The sequence below is a fragment of the Labeo rohita genome, chromosome 3, assembly GCF_022985175.1.
Source record: "Labeo rohita strain BAU-BD-2019 chromosome 3, IGBB_LRoh.1.0, whole genome shotgun sequence".
Lineage (NCBI taxonomy): Eukaryota > Metazoa > Chordata > Actinopteri > Cypriniformes > Cyprinidae > Labeo > Labeo rohita.
The window spans coordinates 20,963,588-20,983,677 of NC_066871.1; the positions used below are offsets into that span (position 1 = coordinate 20,963,588).

Here is a 20,090-nt window from a genome sequence, read left to right on the forward strand (position 1 = left end):
AAGCGACGAGGTGCATCCGGAGGAGTGGAGTCCTGAGGCGATGGTGGGCAAAGGTAGCGAGGCTTTCTCGGGGCATGGTCCTCAAGAGAGCATTCCCCCTGCTCCAGCAGGAGGACGAGGACGGCCGGGTTATTCATAACTGAAAATTCAAAACTGACAAAAACGCTAAGTAAAAAAAAAGCGGGGTAGCACGCCACTTACTTTTTTAAAGGTCCCGTCTTCTGTCACAACACGTGAGGAGGAAGGCGCAACACGACAATGAAATGCTAAGAAAAGTCTTTAATATAATCCACACAGGTAAATCCACAAAAGGAAGACAGGAACACACATACTTATTGACAAGACCGGACACAAAGCATTGAACTCAAACTTATGAAGGGTGGCTAATGATACACAAACAGGTGATGGTGATTAACTAATAATGATGATAACAAGGACAGGAACAGGAACAACCATATATGGGCACATGAGGAAAAAACCAATACAAAACAGTCCAGGGGTGTGACAGTATCCATATTAACTTAATAATACATAATAATATTTAGTATAATAATGTTATATAAGTATAATAAAGTATACTAACATTTAATATACTCTGAATATAACAAAACTACATTAAATTATATAAATTATATTTTACATTCGTCAATTTTTTATTATTCTTATTACTATTATCGCTGAGCATAATTTACACAATGATATAGCAATCTGTTCTGCATAAATCATAGGTAACTAGCATTGAACAACAATGCAATGCAGATTATATATAGTCTATCTTGATTTATGCAGAATAGACTAGAACACAAACAGTGTTAACCTATGTGCAAGTTAGCCTACAAATCATTGTCATTCCGCCGATGCTATTTCAGAGGGAGGTATGGTTAGGGTGTCTCCTGAAACGTCCTATACATTCACATACCCACACAATGCTCTCTATTTTAGCTAAACTTAGCATACAGTTGCCACCTATTAAAATTCCACTGCCTAGCTTACAAGTCTTCAAAGTGCAAGGAGCTAATGAAACAGAGTGGTCTGTGGAAGGGAAGCTGTTTCTCATTACAATGATAAAGAGAGAACAGAGGTGCTAAGAGGAAGAGTGTGAAAAGAATGAGTGGCTGAGGGACGAGGAATACACCTGTCTCATTTATCAGGAATGAAGACAGGCCAGATACTTACATAATCGGCAGTCTGCTTTCAAGCATTAAAGAAGTACCATGTAGTTTAACACTCAGAGCTTTGAGATGAAGAATTGTCTCTCATTACTGAGTGATAATGGTCAGTGGATCCACCACAGATTAGTACAGCTTTGCTGTTTTTATGATCCGTCCTTTGATAAAGAAACTATGAAAAGGTGCTATATCATTTTGGGAGGCATCATGAGCTAAGGTTTGCTGCAAACAGGGTCAAAATGCACAAGACTGGTGCGTTTTCCGTGCTGACTGATCTAAGCGTCTCCGATTGGTGCATTTTCTGTGCTGACTAATCTAAGCGTCTCCGATTGGTGCATTTTCTGTGCTGACTAATCTAAGCGTCTCCGATTGGTGTGTTTTCCGTGCTGACTGATCTAAGCACCTCCGAATGGTCCGTTTTCCGTGCTGACTAATCTAAGTGCCTCATATTGGTGCGTTTTCCGCACTGACTGATCTAAGCACCTCCGATTGCCGTTTTTTCCGTGCTGACTAATCTAAGCGTCTCTGATTGGTGTGTTTTCCACGCTGACTAATCTAAGCACCTCCGATTGGTGTTTTTTCCGGGGCTGACTAATCTAAGCGCCTCTGAATGGTCCGTTTTCCGTGCTGACTAATCTAAGTGCCTCATATTGGTGCGTTTTCCGCACTGACTGATCTAAGCACCTCCGATTGGCGTTTTTTCCGTGCTGACTAATCTAAACGTCTCTGATTGGTGTGATTTCCACGCTGACTAATCTAAGCACCTCCGATTGGTGTTTTTTCCGGGGCTGACTAATCTAAGTGCCTCCGATTGGTGCATTTTTCACGCTGACTGATCTAAGTGCCTCCGATTGGTGCGTTTTCCGTGCTGACTAATCTTAAGCATCTCCGATTGGTGCATTTTCCGTGCTGACTGATCTAAGCGTCTCCGATTGGTGCATTTTCCGGGGCTGACTAATCTTAAGCGTCTCCGATTGGTGCATTTTCCGTGCTGACTGATCTAAGCGTCTCCGATTGGTGCATTTTCCAGGCTGACTAATCTAAGCGTCTCCGATTGGTGCATTTTCCGTGCTGACTGATCTAAGCGTCTCCGATTGGTGCATTTTCCAGGCTGACTAATCTAAGCGTCTCCGATTGGTGCATTTTCCGTGCTGACTGATCTAAGCGTCTCCGATTGGTGCATTTTCCGGGGCTGACTAATCTAAGCGCCTCAGAATGGTCCGTTTTCCGTGCTGACTAATCTAAGCGCCTCCGATTGGTGCGTTTTCCACACGGACTGTTCTAAGTCCCCTGGCTGCAACTAATCACAATTTCTGTAAATCATTCAATCAAGGTGTTTTGGAAGGAAGATTAATGTAAATCTTCAGCTCCCTATGACACCCTTCTGATCCATTTGCAAAGTTCTGATACCTCTGTATCAAAGTTGCTGTGGATACATAACATTTCCCACAACATAAACAAAAATGCCTTGGGTTGCGTGTGAAGATGTCCTTCAGACGTGACAGTAATGTGAGTGCAATGTCAGACCCCCTGCTGAACTCTGAGGTCAAAGGCCCTATTCTGTCTTCTCCTTGTATAAACATTCATTTTTTAAATGTCTTGTACCAAACACGTTTAGTAAAATAAGGTAAAATGCCATACTATTTTGCAGTCTACAAAATATCAGTTATTGTATCAGTTATCAGTTCACTGTGGCGTTGCGTATATAGATCCATACTCATAACTGTGTATGTATGTGTGCTGTATCCTTTTATTGACTCATTTCTTGGTACTTGTGAGTTACATGTGGTTTATGTGACAGGATGGAACTCATGTTCAGCACATCGACCACCTACAGACCCCCTCCCCTCCCTGTAGGCAGTGTCTTTTCCTCCCCCTTTTTCGCGGAGTGAATAAGAAGGGAGCCCAGAGACTGAAATTTAGAGTCGAAAGACACTCACCCAGCCCTGCAATGCCAAGTAGTACCCCAAGCACCAACGGAATCATGCCTGAAGTAAGGAAAGCAGGTAAGGGCTGCTCTCATTGCCTCACCTATATCAGTTCATTATTATCATCAGAACAGATTCACCTGTGTGCCAGGACGCATTGCTACTAAGATCTGTAACTTCCTATGAATGCATCACTGGATGTTGTTTTATATTTTTAAGAACCTGGCACTAGCAAATAAATAAGTAAAGCTTTAGGATCTTTTAAAACAGTGCTAATGTATATGTACATGAACTTTCACAAAGATAAACAATGAAGGCAATAAAGAAAATTTACATAATATAAATAATAAAATAGAAATACACAAGTACATAGAAATTGAATGCAAAATAAAACATGATGAATAGAAAAATAGCAAATCTATGTAAGAGAAAAAAGTAAGTTGTCTGAGGAAAAGCCCTAGTAAACGAAATCTATATGGTTATGGTATATTTATTTAGATTAATAAAATAAGTCGTATAAATGAAAATATAAAATGGACATTAAAACAACTTAAATTTAAAATATTAATTTAGTTTATTTTATATGTATCTTTTATTTAATTTTTATTTAATTTATTTTTTATTTTATAAACATTTTATTTTATTTGCTTAATATTTTTTGTAAATATTTTATTGTATGTATTTTACATGTGTAAATATATATATATATATATATATATATATATATATATATATATATATATTTTTTTTTTTTTTTTTAAATGTTATTTTAATATGTATTCTCCTTTTCATCTTAGTATGTCACAAAATAAAAAACAGCAGGAATAGTACATATGAATGCATGCTGCATGTGGTACTTTGACTGACTGGTACAACTGGAAAACAAGGGGAAATATTGTGTGTGTGTGTGTGTGTGTGTGTGTGTACTTGTTTTTGCTACATTGTGGGGACCAAATGTCCCCACAAGGATAGTAAAACCTGAAATTAATGTTAAAAAATTATTAAAAATAGTAAATGATGTTTATCTAAAAGTGTAATGATGCAAACATGTTTTCTGTAAGGGGTAGGTTTAGGGTTAGGGTTTGGTTAGGGGATAGACAATATTGTTTTGTCAGTATAAAAACTATAGAAGTCTATGGAAAGTCCCCACAATTCACAAAAACAAACATGTGTGTGTGTACACCTACTTAACCATATTTTGGGGAAACAAATGTGCCTATTATTTTGTAAAAAATATGACAAAAAAATCCAAAATCTCATTTGGGGATGTCTTCAAAATTAAATTAAATTAATAAAAAATCATGCAGACAAAGAAAACAGGAATATATAAGTGATTTCTGTCAGAGTTAGGTTAGGATTAGGTTACTGTTTCTAACTAGCTTTATATAAAAACAAAAGTCTGTGAAATGTTCCCATATAGATGAATGCTATATAAACGTGTATGTGTGTGTGTCTAAAATGTAATCAATAATTCATCTCAGACTATAGTACGCACCTGGTGATGCAAGCAGACATATTTCCAGACACTTCAGACCCAGTCTACGTGCTTAAGACCTGCAGTATTTACAGTGCTGGTGACAGTACACAAACTAAAAGTGTCACCACAATGCTGACTTGATGGAGGGTTATTCTGACAGTTTGTGTATACTCTGAGACAGCCGAGATCAAAGGCACACAGGAAAGACTAATGGGCGACAGGATGAGGAGAGGGCACCTTGAGCGTTATTGTCATACTGTTACTCTCCAGGCTCTTGTGCACAGCTTAACATCTCACAGGAAAATAATAATAGTCTTTACAGTGACAAAGAGTTTAGCAGCTGCTCTACTCAATCTTTTGACAACAAATTATTATGAGAGGAAAGACGGTCATACAAGACCTTGTACACTCTCCCGAGCCGGCATATATTTTAAGATAAGCATGTTGTCAGAAATCCTCTAGACTTACATACTATTTAAAGTACTACGAATGCAAATATAATGTACCCATATGAAAGGCTTTATAGCTGTGGTTTACTCAGCATTTATGTATACACAAAAAGGTATTTTGTGTATGCCCGACACTATAAGTAAATCACTGCATATTTTAAAATGTTTCCAAATTCAGTATCACACAGTAAGATTGATATACAAGTGAAATGATAAGCATTCAAAAGATGAATCTTCTTTCAGGTGTTAATATAGTTGCATGGTACCTCTTTCACCCGTCTACTTTAACATGTCGCCCTCATCTGTCATCTCAACAACTCTCTCTCTCTCTCTCTCTCTCTCTCTCTCTCTGTTTATCTCTCACTCTCTCTCGCTCTCGATTTCATTTAAATTTTAGTTGGATTTTAATTTGAGAATTGTGTTTGTTTGCTTATTTATTTATTTATTTTTAACTTCATTTTTATTTTGTACATTTAAATATTAAAAAATATATATATTCACTTAAAACAACACAGAAAACTGAGTAAACATGAACAATTAAAAAATAATATAATATAATATAATATAATATAATATAATATAATATAATATAATATAATATAATAATATTTTAGTGATGCCTTTTACCTAGGTAGAACCTTCTTATACCTGAGTAAATATGTAAAATTTATAAAAATAATGTAAACTAAACTAAACTAAACTAAACTAATATAATATAATATAATATAATATAATAATATTTTAGTGCTGCTTTTCAGTTTGTTAGGACCTTCTTGTACCTGAGTAAATATGTAAAATTTATAAACATAATATAAACTAATGTAATATAAACTAAACTAATATATAATATAATGTAATATAATAATATTTTAGTGCTGCTTTTCACTTTGTTAGGACGTTCTTGTACCTGAGTAAATATGTAAAATTTAAAAACATAGAATAGAATAGAATAGAATAGAATAGAATAGAATAGAATAGAATAGAATAGAATTTTAGTACTGCTTTTCTCTTTGTTAAGACACTCTTGGAAATACCTCAGCAAATATATAAAATTTTAAAAAACATAATAGAATAGAATAGAATAGAATATTTGTAGTACTGCTGTTCTCCTTGTTAGGACACTCTTGCACCTTATTAAAAGATGAAAGAAGGCTCCTGCTGGTTTCTTATTAACTTATCAATGATGACATGCCACCTTCTTGATCACGGGAGGTAATGAAGTGTAAAACCCTCCACAGTAACTCATCTTCACAGCTCTACTATCCTGTTTTATTTATGCCTCCTGAGATTTAGCCAAGTTGGGTTTGACTTAATGGGCAAGGCATTATCTGGGAAGATTAGACAGCACTTGTGCATGGTACACAGTGAATGTGTAGTACTCAGCAATCTACAAGTCAGCACGGAAACCAACTCAATCAATGTTAAGAGAGATCTGATCTAACCAAAATCCAAGAAGGTCTCTTATGCGAGCGGGTAGAATGTCTTTCTCAGGACTGCGATGGGTCACACCTCTGAAATCTCCCTTTACAGACATGAATCCCTCTATTTGTGCATCTGTCTGTTCTTGTTATTTTCCATCGGGCCTGTTTCAAGTAAGCAATCAACAGAGGGCCGACACCCAGCATGTGCTTTTCAACACTTGGGGGGCCACAAGATCAAATCTATCGCCTTCCCTTTCAAATCATCATGCATAGCGTCTCCTTGACCCAGCCACCAAATATGAACCATACCAGCGTGCCCCGTAACTGCTGGGTGCATGGTAGGGGTTGGCCAGGCACGCTACAGACGTGTCCAACACAAACAGCTTGCTTTCTGCACTGTCATCACGAGAGAAAGACAGCAAAGCCTAGAAAAGACCCTGAGGTCATCAACATAGCTGCTGATGCTAAAAAGAGGTGAAGTTCAAAGATACTCAGTGGTTGTTCCAGTTGATATGATGCCAGTTTTACTCTAAATATTTGATAAATGCTGACAATGAGGTTCAGTTGACAACATGTTTAGGTTATAAATTATAATGTAGAAACAAAATACAACATGGATTTTCCACAGTGCCACACTCACAGTTTCCACTGGGGTGAATGATCTGACCTTTCTTTATCGCTTGAATTATTTCAGCCCACAATTACAAACAAACTTTCTGTCAAAAAAAAGTTCTTAAGTATTTTTGTCTTACTTTGCATAAAAATATATTCTTAAAATAAATTGACTTCACGGATTAGTTCACTTTCAGAATAAAAAATTCCTGAAAATTTTCTCACCCCTTTGTCATCCAAGATGTTCATGTCTTTCTTTCTTCAGTCGCAAAGAGGAAAACATTCCAGGATTTTTCTCCATATAGTGGACTTCAATGGGGATCAACAGGTTGAAGGTCCAAACTGCAGTTTCAGTGCAGCTTCAATAGGCTCTACACCATCCCAGCTGATTAATAAGGGTGTTATCTAGTGAAACCATCAGTAAGTTTCTTTTAAAAAAAAAGTATATACTTTTTAACCACAGTTGTTCATCTTGCACTCAACTTACTGCATTATGTAATCACGATGGAAAGGTCATGTGTGACATAGGCAGAAGTACTGACCCCATGTTTACAAACTGAATGTGCATAGAAAGTCAAACGCCCTTTACAAAAAAAGTTAAACCATGATGTTGGACAATTTTTGAAGTTTGAGGAGAAAATAAGATTGAGATTTTGATGATGTCCACCTAGTGCAAGATGAGCATTTGTTGTTAAAAAGTATATATATTCGTATTTTTTTAAGGAAAAGATTCCTATAAGGGTCTTATCTGTTGCTAGATAAGACCCTTATTCCTTGGCTGGGATGGTGTAGAGCCCTTTGAAGCTGCATTGAAACTGCAATTTGGACCTTCAACCCGTTGATCCCCATTGAAGTCCACTATATGGAGAAAAATCCTGGAATATTTTCCTCAAAAAATTAAATTTCTTTGCAACTGAAGAAAGAAAGACATGAACACCTTGGATGACACGGGGGTGAGAAAATTAACAGAAATTATTTGGAAGTGAATTAATAATTTAAGAAACACTTTTTCTACTAATTCTTACAGTGTGTGCAGAATTATGTATTTATTAATTTTTTAATGGAAAACAAGACAAAAATGCCACACTTTAAAAAAATGCTGGGTTGTTTTAACCCAACTTTGGGTCAAATATGGACTATCCCAGCTGTTTAACGGTTACATTTTTCCATCAAATTTGTGACCCTGGACCACAAAACCAGTCAAGGTCAAGGTTTTTTGAGATTTATACATCATAAAAGCCAAATAAATGTGGTTTCCATTGATGTATGGTTTGTTAGGACAGGACAAGATACAACTATTTGAAAATCTGGAATCTGAGGGTGCAAATAAATCTTGAGAAAATCGCCTTTAAAGTTGTCCAAATTATGTTCTTAGCAATGCACATTACTAATCAAAAATTAAGTTTTGATATATTTATGGTAGGAAATTTACAAAATATCTTCATGGAATAAGATCTTTACTTAATATCCTAATGATTTTTGGCATAAAAGAAAAATTTATAATTTTGACCCATACAATGTATTGTTGGCTATTGCTACAAATATACCCGTGCTAATTAAGACTGGTTTTGTGGTCCAGGGTCACATTTTCAACCAAAAAGTTGGGTTGATCCATATTTGGCCCAAAGTTTGATTAAAACAACCCAGCATTTTAATCATAATTATTATTATATGCAGTACTCTTTGTACTCCTGATCTGCAATCTGTGTCAGACCATCAGTCTTTCACAATTATGTGTTTGTCTGGTGAAAGATGTAAGTGAGCGGGGCTTTGTGAATGATCCCTTATTGGACATTTGGGATTTTGAAACAAGGCTTTCACCCGGACCCCCTCCGCGTACCTCTTGTTTACAGCATTCTTCCATCCATGGTCATTCTCCACCAAGTCACCACTCACAAAACACCAGGGTTGAATCTCACACCAGGGAGAAAACCCTGACTGGAAGAGCTGTCAGCATGGCTTCGAATTGCGTGAACACAGCCTCGACATCCGACATTTTTAGACCTTTCTGATTTGTTTTATTTTGGAGCTCTGCTTCATGACCATGCGTATAGTATAGTATGCTGAGTGTTATGCTCGACCCCTCCCTCCTGTTCTTCCTGACTCCCTCCATACCAGCCCCTATAAGGGAGAGGTCCCGAAGAGAGGCTGAAACAGGCTATGACTGATGGAGTGACCTGTCAGCAGCAGTTGCTAATCTCTAGCCCTGATCCCTTTACCACCTCTGTTCCCTTCGCTCCTGCACCATCCATTCCTCTATAACGCCCAAGCAACTGATGGAATTTATACGTGCACCAGGATTATCTCTAAGGTTTCACTGCAGAAAGATTAATGACTGTGACATTTGCTTCTTTTCATTTGTATGAGCTTGTATCTCATAATTACTTGATGGCCTATAAGGGCTTCCCCGTCATAATGTCCATAGAGCATGTTTCTTTGAGAAAGAAAGATACAATACTGAGATAGTATGCTGAGGTAAAAAAGCAGAAAATTACATCTTTATATATTATTTACCCCTAAATGGGATAAATAAGTATCTTAAAGGTACATATTAGTATCTAAAGTGTACATAGTAGTTAGTAACAAATTAAATAAATGATGATAAGGATGATGATGATGATGATGGTGACCTCTGAACAGTCTGTTCTCAGTGATTTTCAGCAAGATCACGAACAGTGGTGGGGGTCTTGAACAGGTGTACTGAAGTCCCCGTCCTATATGTGCTAAAACACAGCTGACCCGATCACTTAAAGGTGCATGACACTGTCACGAAGACCCATTATAGTGATGTCAGTCACCCTGTCCCCTCCCATCGCCCGAACTGCACAGCCAATCAAACGAGAGTCTCAAGTACAAACCACTTTTACCAGCATCTCAGGCTTTCTTAAACATGACAGAGGAATTACTGACAGCAGGACTTTTTTGCTGATGGTAAATGATTTCACTGAAAGTGAGACAATTCTTCGTCGAGTAACTTTTTTTTTTCAATTAGCCAATAACCAAACCCTACACTGAAAAAATGTGTTATATCTGTATTACATATTTAATTAAATTATTATTTTTTAAAATATTTTATATATGTGTATACATATAGATAGATAGATAGATAGATAGATAGTCTTTTTTTACCTTAATATATATAAAAATTAAACAATAAAATATCTAAAAATATTGAAAGTAAAACCTCTAAAAATCACCTTAAAATAACATTTATTTCAGGAGCAACACTGGAAAAGATATTAAGATTTAAGGCAAAAACAAGTGTATAAACTGTTTTACATTTATTTTCAGCATTTCTTATCAAAATATTTTAACAAAATCTATGTTTGTAGTAAAAATAGACTTAACAATTACATATATATTCTCTCTGTAACACTTTACAATAAGGTTCATTAGTTAACATGAACTAAGTATGAACAATAGTTCTACATTAATCTTAGTTAATGTTAATTTCACCATTTACTAAAGCATTATTAAAATCACAAGTTTTGTTTGTTAACAGTAGTTAATGCACTGTGAACTAACATGAACAAACAATGAACGACTCTCTTATTTACTAACATTAACATAGACTAATAAATACTGCAATAAATGTATTGTTCATTGTTTGTACTTTAGTTAATACATTAACTAATGTTATCAAATGACACCTTATTGTACCATTATCTTAAAACATCAGTGTTTTAGTATTGTTACTTCTCAAGTAAATTAATAAATTTAAACATTTTTCTTTTCAAATTTCTTGATATTTAACCAGAAAACAATATAAGACATACTCTTTATTAAGAAATGCTCATTGCAAGGCTCAAAAAAGCAAATTTTCCTTTTCAGCCCTAAGTTTTAGCCCTGCTGCCACAATTAACACTTAAACTGAAATTTCACCAGTGCACTTAATGCCACTGATAATTATGATAACCTAAGGCGGCAGTTAATATTAATGTCCACATTAACAAAAGGTGGCAAAAATGTGTGAGCTGTAACACATGAGCCAGAGGATTGCGGATGGATTTCTCAGAAGGTGCCTGAGAAAATCAGCAGTAACAAGAAAAGTGTTAAACCTGCAAGGCCAGTGCTGGACATAAGCATGCCAACACCACTAACACCGTGGAAATGAAGTGCGGCAGAAACAAAAATGTATTCTTGGAAACTGCTGTCAGAGCCTATGATGTGTGTCCATGGTGAATGTAAGTTTAGGCCTAGCATGCTTCTTAGATGTAACCTAAACCCTGACAGGCATGGGTAAACTATATGATTCAGTGCTAACAACAGTGGGGGTAGATGAATGGCATACCGCAGGGTGATTTATTGCGCACGAGAGGTAAGGAAGAGGGATCAGAAAAGCAATGCAAGGAAAAGGAAGGCTCTAGAATGCTGGTACAATGTCAATATCATTTCCAAAGTGGTTTAATAGGAACTTTTGATATTAATTGATTTACATTTTCACCCCTACAGGAAGAAAAGGATCAAGAGCAGAGGCAAATCCTGCAGGTAACTATGCAATCCTGTTGAGTTTTCACTGTCTTGATCAGAGCGCCCCCTGTTGCTACAGCTGCTTTACAAAACCCCACCGTCCAAAAACATGTCAGCAAATCAGCAAAAAGATTTTTTCCTAAAGTGACACTGTCCAACAGCGACACCAGTACAGAGTTACAGCAGCAGAAAGCATCTTTCTTGCCTCCTCTGAGCCCACTGAGCGTACTGCGGGTGATTGAGAATGAATGGGGGAAAAGTCACATGACAGGAGGAAGTGCCTCCATCACGCTATGATTGGCTTATTGTGTTGTTCGTGTGACAAGATAAATGTAGTTTTTGTGCACGACCCGCATCCACAAATTGGTCTGAATAAATAAACAATGGTGTTTATGGGAAGACTGTTTCAAATGTATACATACCTCTCCCACTTAGATATCACTGTTTTAGGTCACGTACACACTGCAAGTTTCAGGAGTGACTAGTGATGAAAGAAACAAACTTTTTCGGAGCTTCGAATCAGTTAAACCAATTGCTTCGCAAAATGATTCCCTGCTTCGAAGCATTTGAAACACCACACGCTAGTAATGCCTGCTAGTCAAAAGTGTACAGCTGCAACAAAAACTCAGGCTAAAACATACATTAAAACAGCTTTTAAAAACCCATTGCAAATGGTTTATTGAAAGTATAATACATAAAATGCAATAAAAAATATAATATACCATGTTTAATATTTGGTTTTTTAAATATTTTCTAATAATATACAGGGCTTGCTCTGTTATATGGACAGCTTCTATATAGAGGCCAGTAAGAGACTAATAACTACTTCTCATCCTTTTAATTACACAAATGTCTCATTTAAAATGTCTACAAATTAATGAAACTGATCTGAGATCAGGTAAAAACCATAGACGCTGGTTCAGTGGTTCATCACTGAGGGGCCCCCAACGGCAAACCATAGTGTTGCCAAGTTTGCGTTTTTTTTCCGCAGAACTGGGCTACCTTAACACTGTCGCCCCGGGTTGTTTTTCATGTCCGCTGATTGAAGCAACCCCAGTAACTTGATATTTACATGATTTTTAATGGGGGGCCCCCTCGAAATGCGATTGGGCCAGTTTTGGGCTAGTTTTATGCAGCAATTGGACGGGTTTTGTTGTGGAATCCTGGCAACCCTGATTGACATTTCGAAATGTTTCGAAACAGTTATGATGTAATGAAGCCTCATTTAGTGAAATCACATGACTTGTTTGCAGTTTGATACGCTCTCCAAACCACTGTTTTAAAACGATTCACCGAAGGTTCATGAAGCAGTGCTTCGAAATGGCTATCGCTAGGAGTGACAACCACATTTAAATGCTGATGTGAGTCCCATAAATTATCGTTCCATGTGTGTACGGAACATCAGTCACTCCCGCATTTGTACCCATAGCAACGTTTTGGTGTCTGGCGGGAGTGAATACGAATTCAGCCATTTGGCATCTGCCATTTTCTGGCTAAAGACTATTTTTGTATGTCGATTTTAACTAGACTACCGCTGATAGACATGCTGTGTTTTGTTTATGCTCGGGAGGCTGCTTTAGAGAGCGCTGACTTGCAGTGTTGCCATGTCCTCATATTTACAAGCACTTTTAGGCATGTTGTTTGGTCTTAGCTCATAAAGCTAGGCACTTTATAGAGTTAATAAAGTGGTCTGTTGCAGATGTGAAATATATGATTTTTTTTTTTTTTTTTTTTTGTGTTATAAAACATAAAGCATTTGGGCGCTATCCTTGTTGTTTTTTTTGAGGATCTGGCAACACTGATACTTTACCACAGGGCTCCTGAGCACAACTAGCAGAGTTGCCAGGTTTTCACAACAAAATCCGCCCATTTGCTACTCAAAACTAGCCCAATCACATTTTGAGGGTGTCCCCCGGTAAAAATAGCATTTCCGGAGATAAAAGTACAGGGTTTTTTTTGGCAGGGTTCCCCTGGTAAAATTCGGATTCCAGGGGCTTAATATCACATTATTGGAGTTGCTTCAACCTGCGGACATGAAAATGTGCTAAGGTTAAGACTTCTTCCGCTGTTATTTTCCTGCATCTCACATAAAGACAAAGACTCATTTCTGATGCGTGTTTAAATATGTCATAAACAACTAGTTGTTCAGTTCGGTTCTGTACACACTGTGTAGAATTTCTGTAAATGTGGTTGTCACTACCTGTATTTTTCGGGAGCAACTGACACCTTCAAGACTCAGAAAGTTAGTAAGGACATTATTAAAATAGTCCATGTGACATCAGTGGTTCAACCTTCATTTTATGAAGCTATGAGAATACTTTTTGTGCACAAAGAAAACTTAATCAACTTCTCTTCCGTGTCAGTCTTCAATGTGGGTTTACAAAAGTATCACTACAGATGTGTGCATTCCTCTGCTTGTAAATAAGGCGCAGTGAACGTGGTTCTACAGCACAACACACATGAGTAATTAATATATATATATATATATATATTTTATTTATTTATTTTTTTAAATAATTGTAAAAATACTTAAAAAGCACTAACATGTCGGCGCCGATAGCCTTGTGGGCAATGCACTGACATGCACTGACAGCGCTGTTTCGTTATGGGCGACCCGACTTCTCTCTCCCACTTCGCTTCCTGTCCTGTATGATTTGTCATAATAAAGGCAAAAAGGCCAAAAAAATAAATCTAAAAAAAACATGATAAAAAAAATACTATGTTTTAATAAACAGAATAATAATTACAGTGTTACGGTAAAACTGCACAGCAGAATTGTATCGGTTGCTGTTGTTTTCTCAAATGTAATCTAGGTTTTATCTGAATAATGAACCACTGGAACAAGTATTTACACAAATAAATAATTAAAAACATTTAGAGTATTTATAGTATAGTATTTTCATGCTTACATTAATGTATTTAATGTTACATTTGTTAAAAATAAGTATAAATTTAATGTTAAGCATTTTAAAATTATCCCAAAATATTAATTTGTTAAGAATGAGGTAACAGTTTTCAAATTTTGTGCATATTTTATCTGTGAACTAAAGTTCAACTATTTGTTTTAATACGTGTCACTTGTTTTTGTTAATCATTCATTAAAGCTCAGTAAACACTGCAGGGCTCATAAAAAATGAATTTCACCAAGCTCAATGCTCACTAAAAACCATCTCACAGATCATTATTTCAAGACATTTAAGGTTTGGAGAACATACTGTTCTTAGAACAGACACTTATACTCGGCTCAAAATAGCATGTAAATCTGACAATATGGTTTGCATGTGCGATCATTACCGTGACTCTTTCAAGGTGAGCGCTGCTGCCTTTACACCTCTCTGTCTTAACAGTGTTAATGGGAGAGGATCATAATACAATGGAAGTCGCATGAAGCTTGGGCCTCCATCAGACAGCTGACATTTAAATCGGATTATGCAGTCATGGTATAGAATATAATGACCTTTTGCTCTTTCTTTTTCCTTCCATCACAGAAAAGGCGCCACCATATGAACCCAACATCACTGAACCCACTACTAGAGAAGAGCTGATGAAATGTATGCATAAACATTACAGGAACTGTCTTGTTTCTTGCTTTTTATATAGTTCTGTTTTACAATTTAATAGGCCCTTGACCTCTAAAATGTTGTTTCTCCCTTAGACTGGATAAATCTCTCTCTGGATGAAAGAACTGCTCAGAAAATGCTGTGGCTTTCAGAAGGTGGAGCCAAAGTGTCACGTATGTCAGAGGAAGTGTGTCCTGTTCTGGACAGGCCAGAGAGATTTGAACATTCACCACAGGTATGTAAGTCTCCGTATCTGTCTCTACATGTTTGTTTTGTAGTGTCTTAAGTCTTAAATGACGTAAGGAGGAATAAATAATGACAGAATTATTTGACAGACAAATGACAGACAACTGCTGCTAGGATAACTTTCACTATATCCTCCTGAAGGTGCTGTGTAAGGAGGGTCTTCTGGGCAATCGTGGGTACTGGGAGGTGGACTGCGAGGGCTGGGTGGTGATCGGGGCAGCGTGTGAAAGCGCAGGGCGGAAAGCTAAGGATGGCCCGTGTGGCCTGGGAGAGAACGACCTGTCATGGGGTGTGGGCTGGGCCGGATCCTGCTACCATGTCTGGCACAACGGAGAGAACATCGAATTCCAGGCTCCCCTCTGTCCCGTCATCAGCATCTACGCCGACCAGCCAGCTGGCATCCTCAAGTTCTTCCTAGTTGAAAATAGAGAGAACGGCTCCAAGGAGGTCAGACTGATTCATCGGTTTGCAACCAGTTTCAAGGAGAAGCTCTTCCCTGGTTTCTGGGTGGGCAGGAACTCCTACTGCTGGATCCGAAAGAAGGATCAGTAGGGGAGTGAATACGTGGCGAGAAGTAGGGGTTGGAAGGAAACAGGGTAAGGGAGATGTAAGAAAGAGGACAGGAAACTTTGAGAAAGACTCATAGGTAGGGAGTGAAAATAAAATACAGCAACATGAGTAATACTACTGAAACTGTAAATGGAGACTTGCATTTTAAACCTGAATCTGCCTGTTACTAACCACTAGGTTGATTCAAAATGTAGTATTTTAGTATTTTTAATCAGCAGTTTCATTGGTGTAGCATTAATCTTTATACTAATGATTTTGAATAGTCACTGTATTAGTTTTATATTCCATGTGATGACAGATGCAAATACTGTAGTCAATATTTATCTCTGTGGTCTAATAAACTAGTTCAAAATAATAGTGATGTGTTATATGTGAGTGGTATTCTTTTTTATTGCTGACATGTTATTAAAACGAGGTACAGGTCTTGGGGTGGCTAATCAATGTTTGGAAGACCCAGACATTTAAAAGTACTTTTTTTACAAGAAAAACAAAAACCAATCAAACAAACAACAACAAAAACATGTGTTTGATACATATATACAGTGGGTACGGAAAGTATTCAGACCCCCTTAATTTTTTCACTCTTTGTTTTATTGCAGTCATTTGCTAAAATCATTTAAGTTCAGTTTTTTTTCCTCATTAATGTACACACAGCACCCCATATTGACAGAAAAACACAGAATTGTTGACATTTTTGCAGATTTATTAAAAAAGAAAAACTGAAATATCACATGGTCCTAAGTATTCAGACCCTTTGCTGTGACACTCATATATTTAACTCAGGTGCTGTCCATTTCTTCTGATCATCCTTGAGATGGTTCTACACCTTCATTTGAGTCCAGCTGTGTTTGATTATACTGATTGGACTTGATTAGGAAAGCCACACACCTGTCTATATAAGACCTTACAGCTCACAGTGCATGTCAGAGCAAATGAGAATCATGAGGTCAAAGGAACTGCCTGAAGAGCTCAGAGACAGAATTGTGGCAAGGCACAGATCTGGCCAAGGTTACAAAAAAATTTCTGCTGCACTTAAGGATCCTAAGAGCACAGTGGCCTCCATAATCCTTAAATGGAAGACGTTTGGGACGACCAGAACCCTTCCTAGAGCTGGCCGTCCGGCCAAACTGAGCTATCGGGGGAGAAGAGCCTTGGTGAGAGAGGTAAAGAAGAACCCAAAGATCACTGTGGCTGAGCTCCAGAGATGCAGTCGGGAGATGGGAGAAAGCTGTAGAAAGTCAACCATCACTGCAGCCCTCCACCAGTCGGGGCTTTATGGCAGAGTGGCCCGACGGAAGCCTCTCCTCGGTGCAAGACACATGAAAGCCTGCATGGAGTTTGCTAAAAAAACACCTGAAGGACACAATGAAAATGAAAAAATCAACTCAGTCACACGAATTTAACATGCTCTTCAAATATGCTTCATTCTTTGTTAATGATTTTCAAAGAATCGTTTTCGCGAATCATGGATTCTGAATGCGGTGCCACAACTTTCGCTTACGCTTCGCAAATTTTCGTTTGCTGTTTTGGCACAAACCTCTCGTGGGGGCGGGCTTAACAGCGATCTACTCTGATTGGCTAATGAGCTTTTGATGGACAGTTGCTCTCTGAACCGGAAGCACGGACGGTGAAGTCAGTGGCGCAATACGTCGTGCTTTGTTTATAGAAACTATCAGAACTGTTGCACACTGTACATGAATAAAACTTTTATCGATGTTATTGATTTACGTTACTTTAGCAACACGAACTTACTTCAAGCTGCCCTGAGGGACAAGCTGAGGTGGAAGATGATGCTGCTCCGTGTCTTTCCTGGGAGCTCATCTTTAGAAACTAAGAGACGACCGTAGGTGAAATACTAATAACATTAATACTTAATATAAACAAAGCACGACGTATTGCACACTGCAACAACTTTCCAATATGTGCGCCACTGACGTCACCGTCTGTGCTTCCAGGTCAGAGAGCAACTGTCCATCAAAAGCTCATTAGCCAATCAGAGTAGATCGCTGTTAAGCCCGCCCCCACGAGAGGTTTGTGCCAAAACAGCAAACGAAAATTTGCGAAGCGTAAGCGAAAGTTGTGGCAACGCATTCAGAATCCATGATTCGCGAAAACGATTCTTTGAAAATCATTAACAAAGAATGAAGCATATTTGAAGAGCATGTTAAATTCGCGTGACTGAGTTCATTTTTTCATTTTCATTGTGTTTTTCTTCTTTTGCAGTGGCATATTTTTGATCGTTTCTTGGAAAGTTACGTTCAGTTTTATAAAGTTATGTTCATTCTTATTGGCACTAAAATTATCCCATACTTAAAGGGGTCATCGGATGCTAAGTTCACTTTTTCATGCTGTTTGAACATTAATGTGTGTTGTCAGTGTATGTACAAATCTACCCTATAATGATAAAAATCCATGCAGCAGTTTTTAATTAATCTGTAAAAATAATATCCCCTTTTTCAAATCGAGCCGTTCTCAGATGCCTGTCGTTGTTGCGTCACACCCACAGAGGCCGCTCCCACGATAGTTGATTGACATGAGTGATTTACCTTGAATCAGCCGTCACAGTCCGCCCTCTTTGTTTTGATGCCAGAGCAGGGATGTAAGTTAGACAAGAATATCTCCGATTGAGCGATTGAGGTGTTGTGTTGCTGGATGTAATAATGAACATAGTGGTCGTCATTTACTCCCGACATCTGAGCTGCTGAAGATGCAGTGGATTACATTTGTTTGTGAAGGGAATGCGCCTCCCAATCTACATATATCTGTCTATGATCGCGCAAATCATTCATGATCGAGCTTCACTTACAGCAGAAGTGAGTATAAGGGTTATTTTATGAATCTTTGCGATCGCCTTTCCTTATAACGTGGTAGTTAGGAAGTTTAGCGGCTACATGCGGCTAATGTAAACAATAGCATCTTTCCACAGAGAGAAGAGAGGGGCGGGGCGGGGTGAGCAGAGCTCATTTGCATTTAAAGGAACAACCCCTTAGAATGAGATGATTTTTGCAGAGCTCATTTTGACAAGGTAAAAAGGGTGTTTTTTTTACAAAACCATTGAAAATTTTTAAACAAAGTATATTAGAGACTTTTTATTAAGACCCTAAAGAATCATATCAACTTGTGGAAAATGGGTTTTGTGGTCCAGGGTCACATATATATATATATATATATATATATACATATAGTAATCAACATTTGAAGTGGATCAAAAAGTTGTCCTAAGATGAGAACGGGTATTATTTTGGTTTTAGGACAACTTTGATGAAAGTTGTTTTGATCCACTTCAAATGTTGACTACTGTGTGTGTGTATATATATATATATATATATATATATATATATATATATATATATAATGCTTACTTCCTTCATTATTTGACAAATCCTATTCTCAATGGGGGATGGGTTCAGCACTGCAGCTGGAATTGCTGGCCAGTTCAGCACTGAACAGGGTAAAGATCTGTCTTGGCACGTTTAAAGGGGTCATCGGATGCTAAGTTCAATTTTTCATGTTGTTTGAACATTAATGTGTGTTGTCAGTGTATGTACAATTCTACCCTATAATGATAAAAATCCATGCAGTGGTTTTTAATTAATCTGTAAAAATAATATCCCCTTTTTCAAATCGAGCCGTTCTCAGATGCCTGTCGTTGTTGCGTCACACCCACAGAGGCCACTCCCACAATAGTTGATTGACATGAGTGTCTTATCTCAGATCAGCTGTAACAGTCTGACCTCCTTTGTTTCGATGCTGGAGCAGGGATGTAAGTTAGACAAGAATATCTCCGATTGAGTGATTGAGGTGTTGTGTTGCTGGATGTAATAATGAACATAGTGGTCGTCATTTACTCCCGACATCTGAGCCGCTGAAGATGCAGTAGATTACGTTTGTTTGTAAAGGGAATGCGCCTCCTGATTTACATAAATGCGTCTATGTTCGCGCAAATCATTCGTGATCCAGCTTCACTTACAGCAGAAGTGAGTATAAGGGTTTTTTTATGAATCTCTGCAATCACTTTTCCTAATAACGTGCTAGTTAGCAAGTTTAACGGCTAAACAGACTTGTCACTCCACAGACAGTAGAGAGGGGCGGGGCGAGCAGAGCTCATTGACATTTAAAGGAGCCTCGACCAGAACAGGATGATTTTTGCAGAGTTGATTTTGACAAGGTAAAAAGGGTGTTGTTTTG

At 37.6% G+C, this 20,090-nt stretch overlaps 1 protein-coding gene across 1 annotated transcript; it reads left to right on the top strand.

The window, feature by feature from the left end:
• The first annotated feature begins 3,081 nt into the window (after positions 1-3,081).
• Positions 3,082-16,259, top strand: zgc:195001 (uncharacterized protein LOC567531 homolog). The gene is made up of 5 exons (XM_051106427.1): positions 3,082-3,175; positions 11,509-11,544; positions 15,015-15,077; positions 15,182-15,321; positions 15,474-16,259. Exons 1-5 carry the CDS (start codon positions 3,121-3,123, stop codon positions 15,882-15,884), a joined length of 705 nt encoding a protein of 234 aa, XP_050962384.1. The 5' UTR covers positions 3,082-3,120; the 3' UTR covers positions 15,885-16,259.
• Positions 16,260-20,090: the final 3,831 nt, after the last annotated feature.

Excerpts from the sequence above, each read along its gene's own strand:
- zgc:195001 (XM_051106427.1), top strand. The coding sequence starts at position 3,121 with ATGCCAAGTAGTACCCCAAGCACCAACGGAATCATGCCTGAAGTAAGG. Across the intron at positions 3,176-11,508 it reads GCCTGAAGTAAGGAAAGCAG|GAAGAAAAGGATCAAGAGCA; the intron begins GTAAGGGCTGCT and ends TCACCCCTACAG. Across the intron at positions 15,078-15,181 it reads TAGAGAAGAGCTGATGAAAT|ACTGGATAAATCTCTCTCTG; the intron begins GTATGCATAAAC and ends TTTCTCCCTTAG.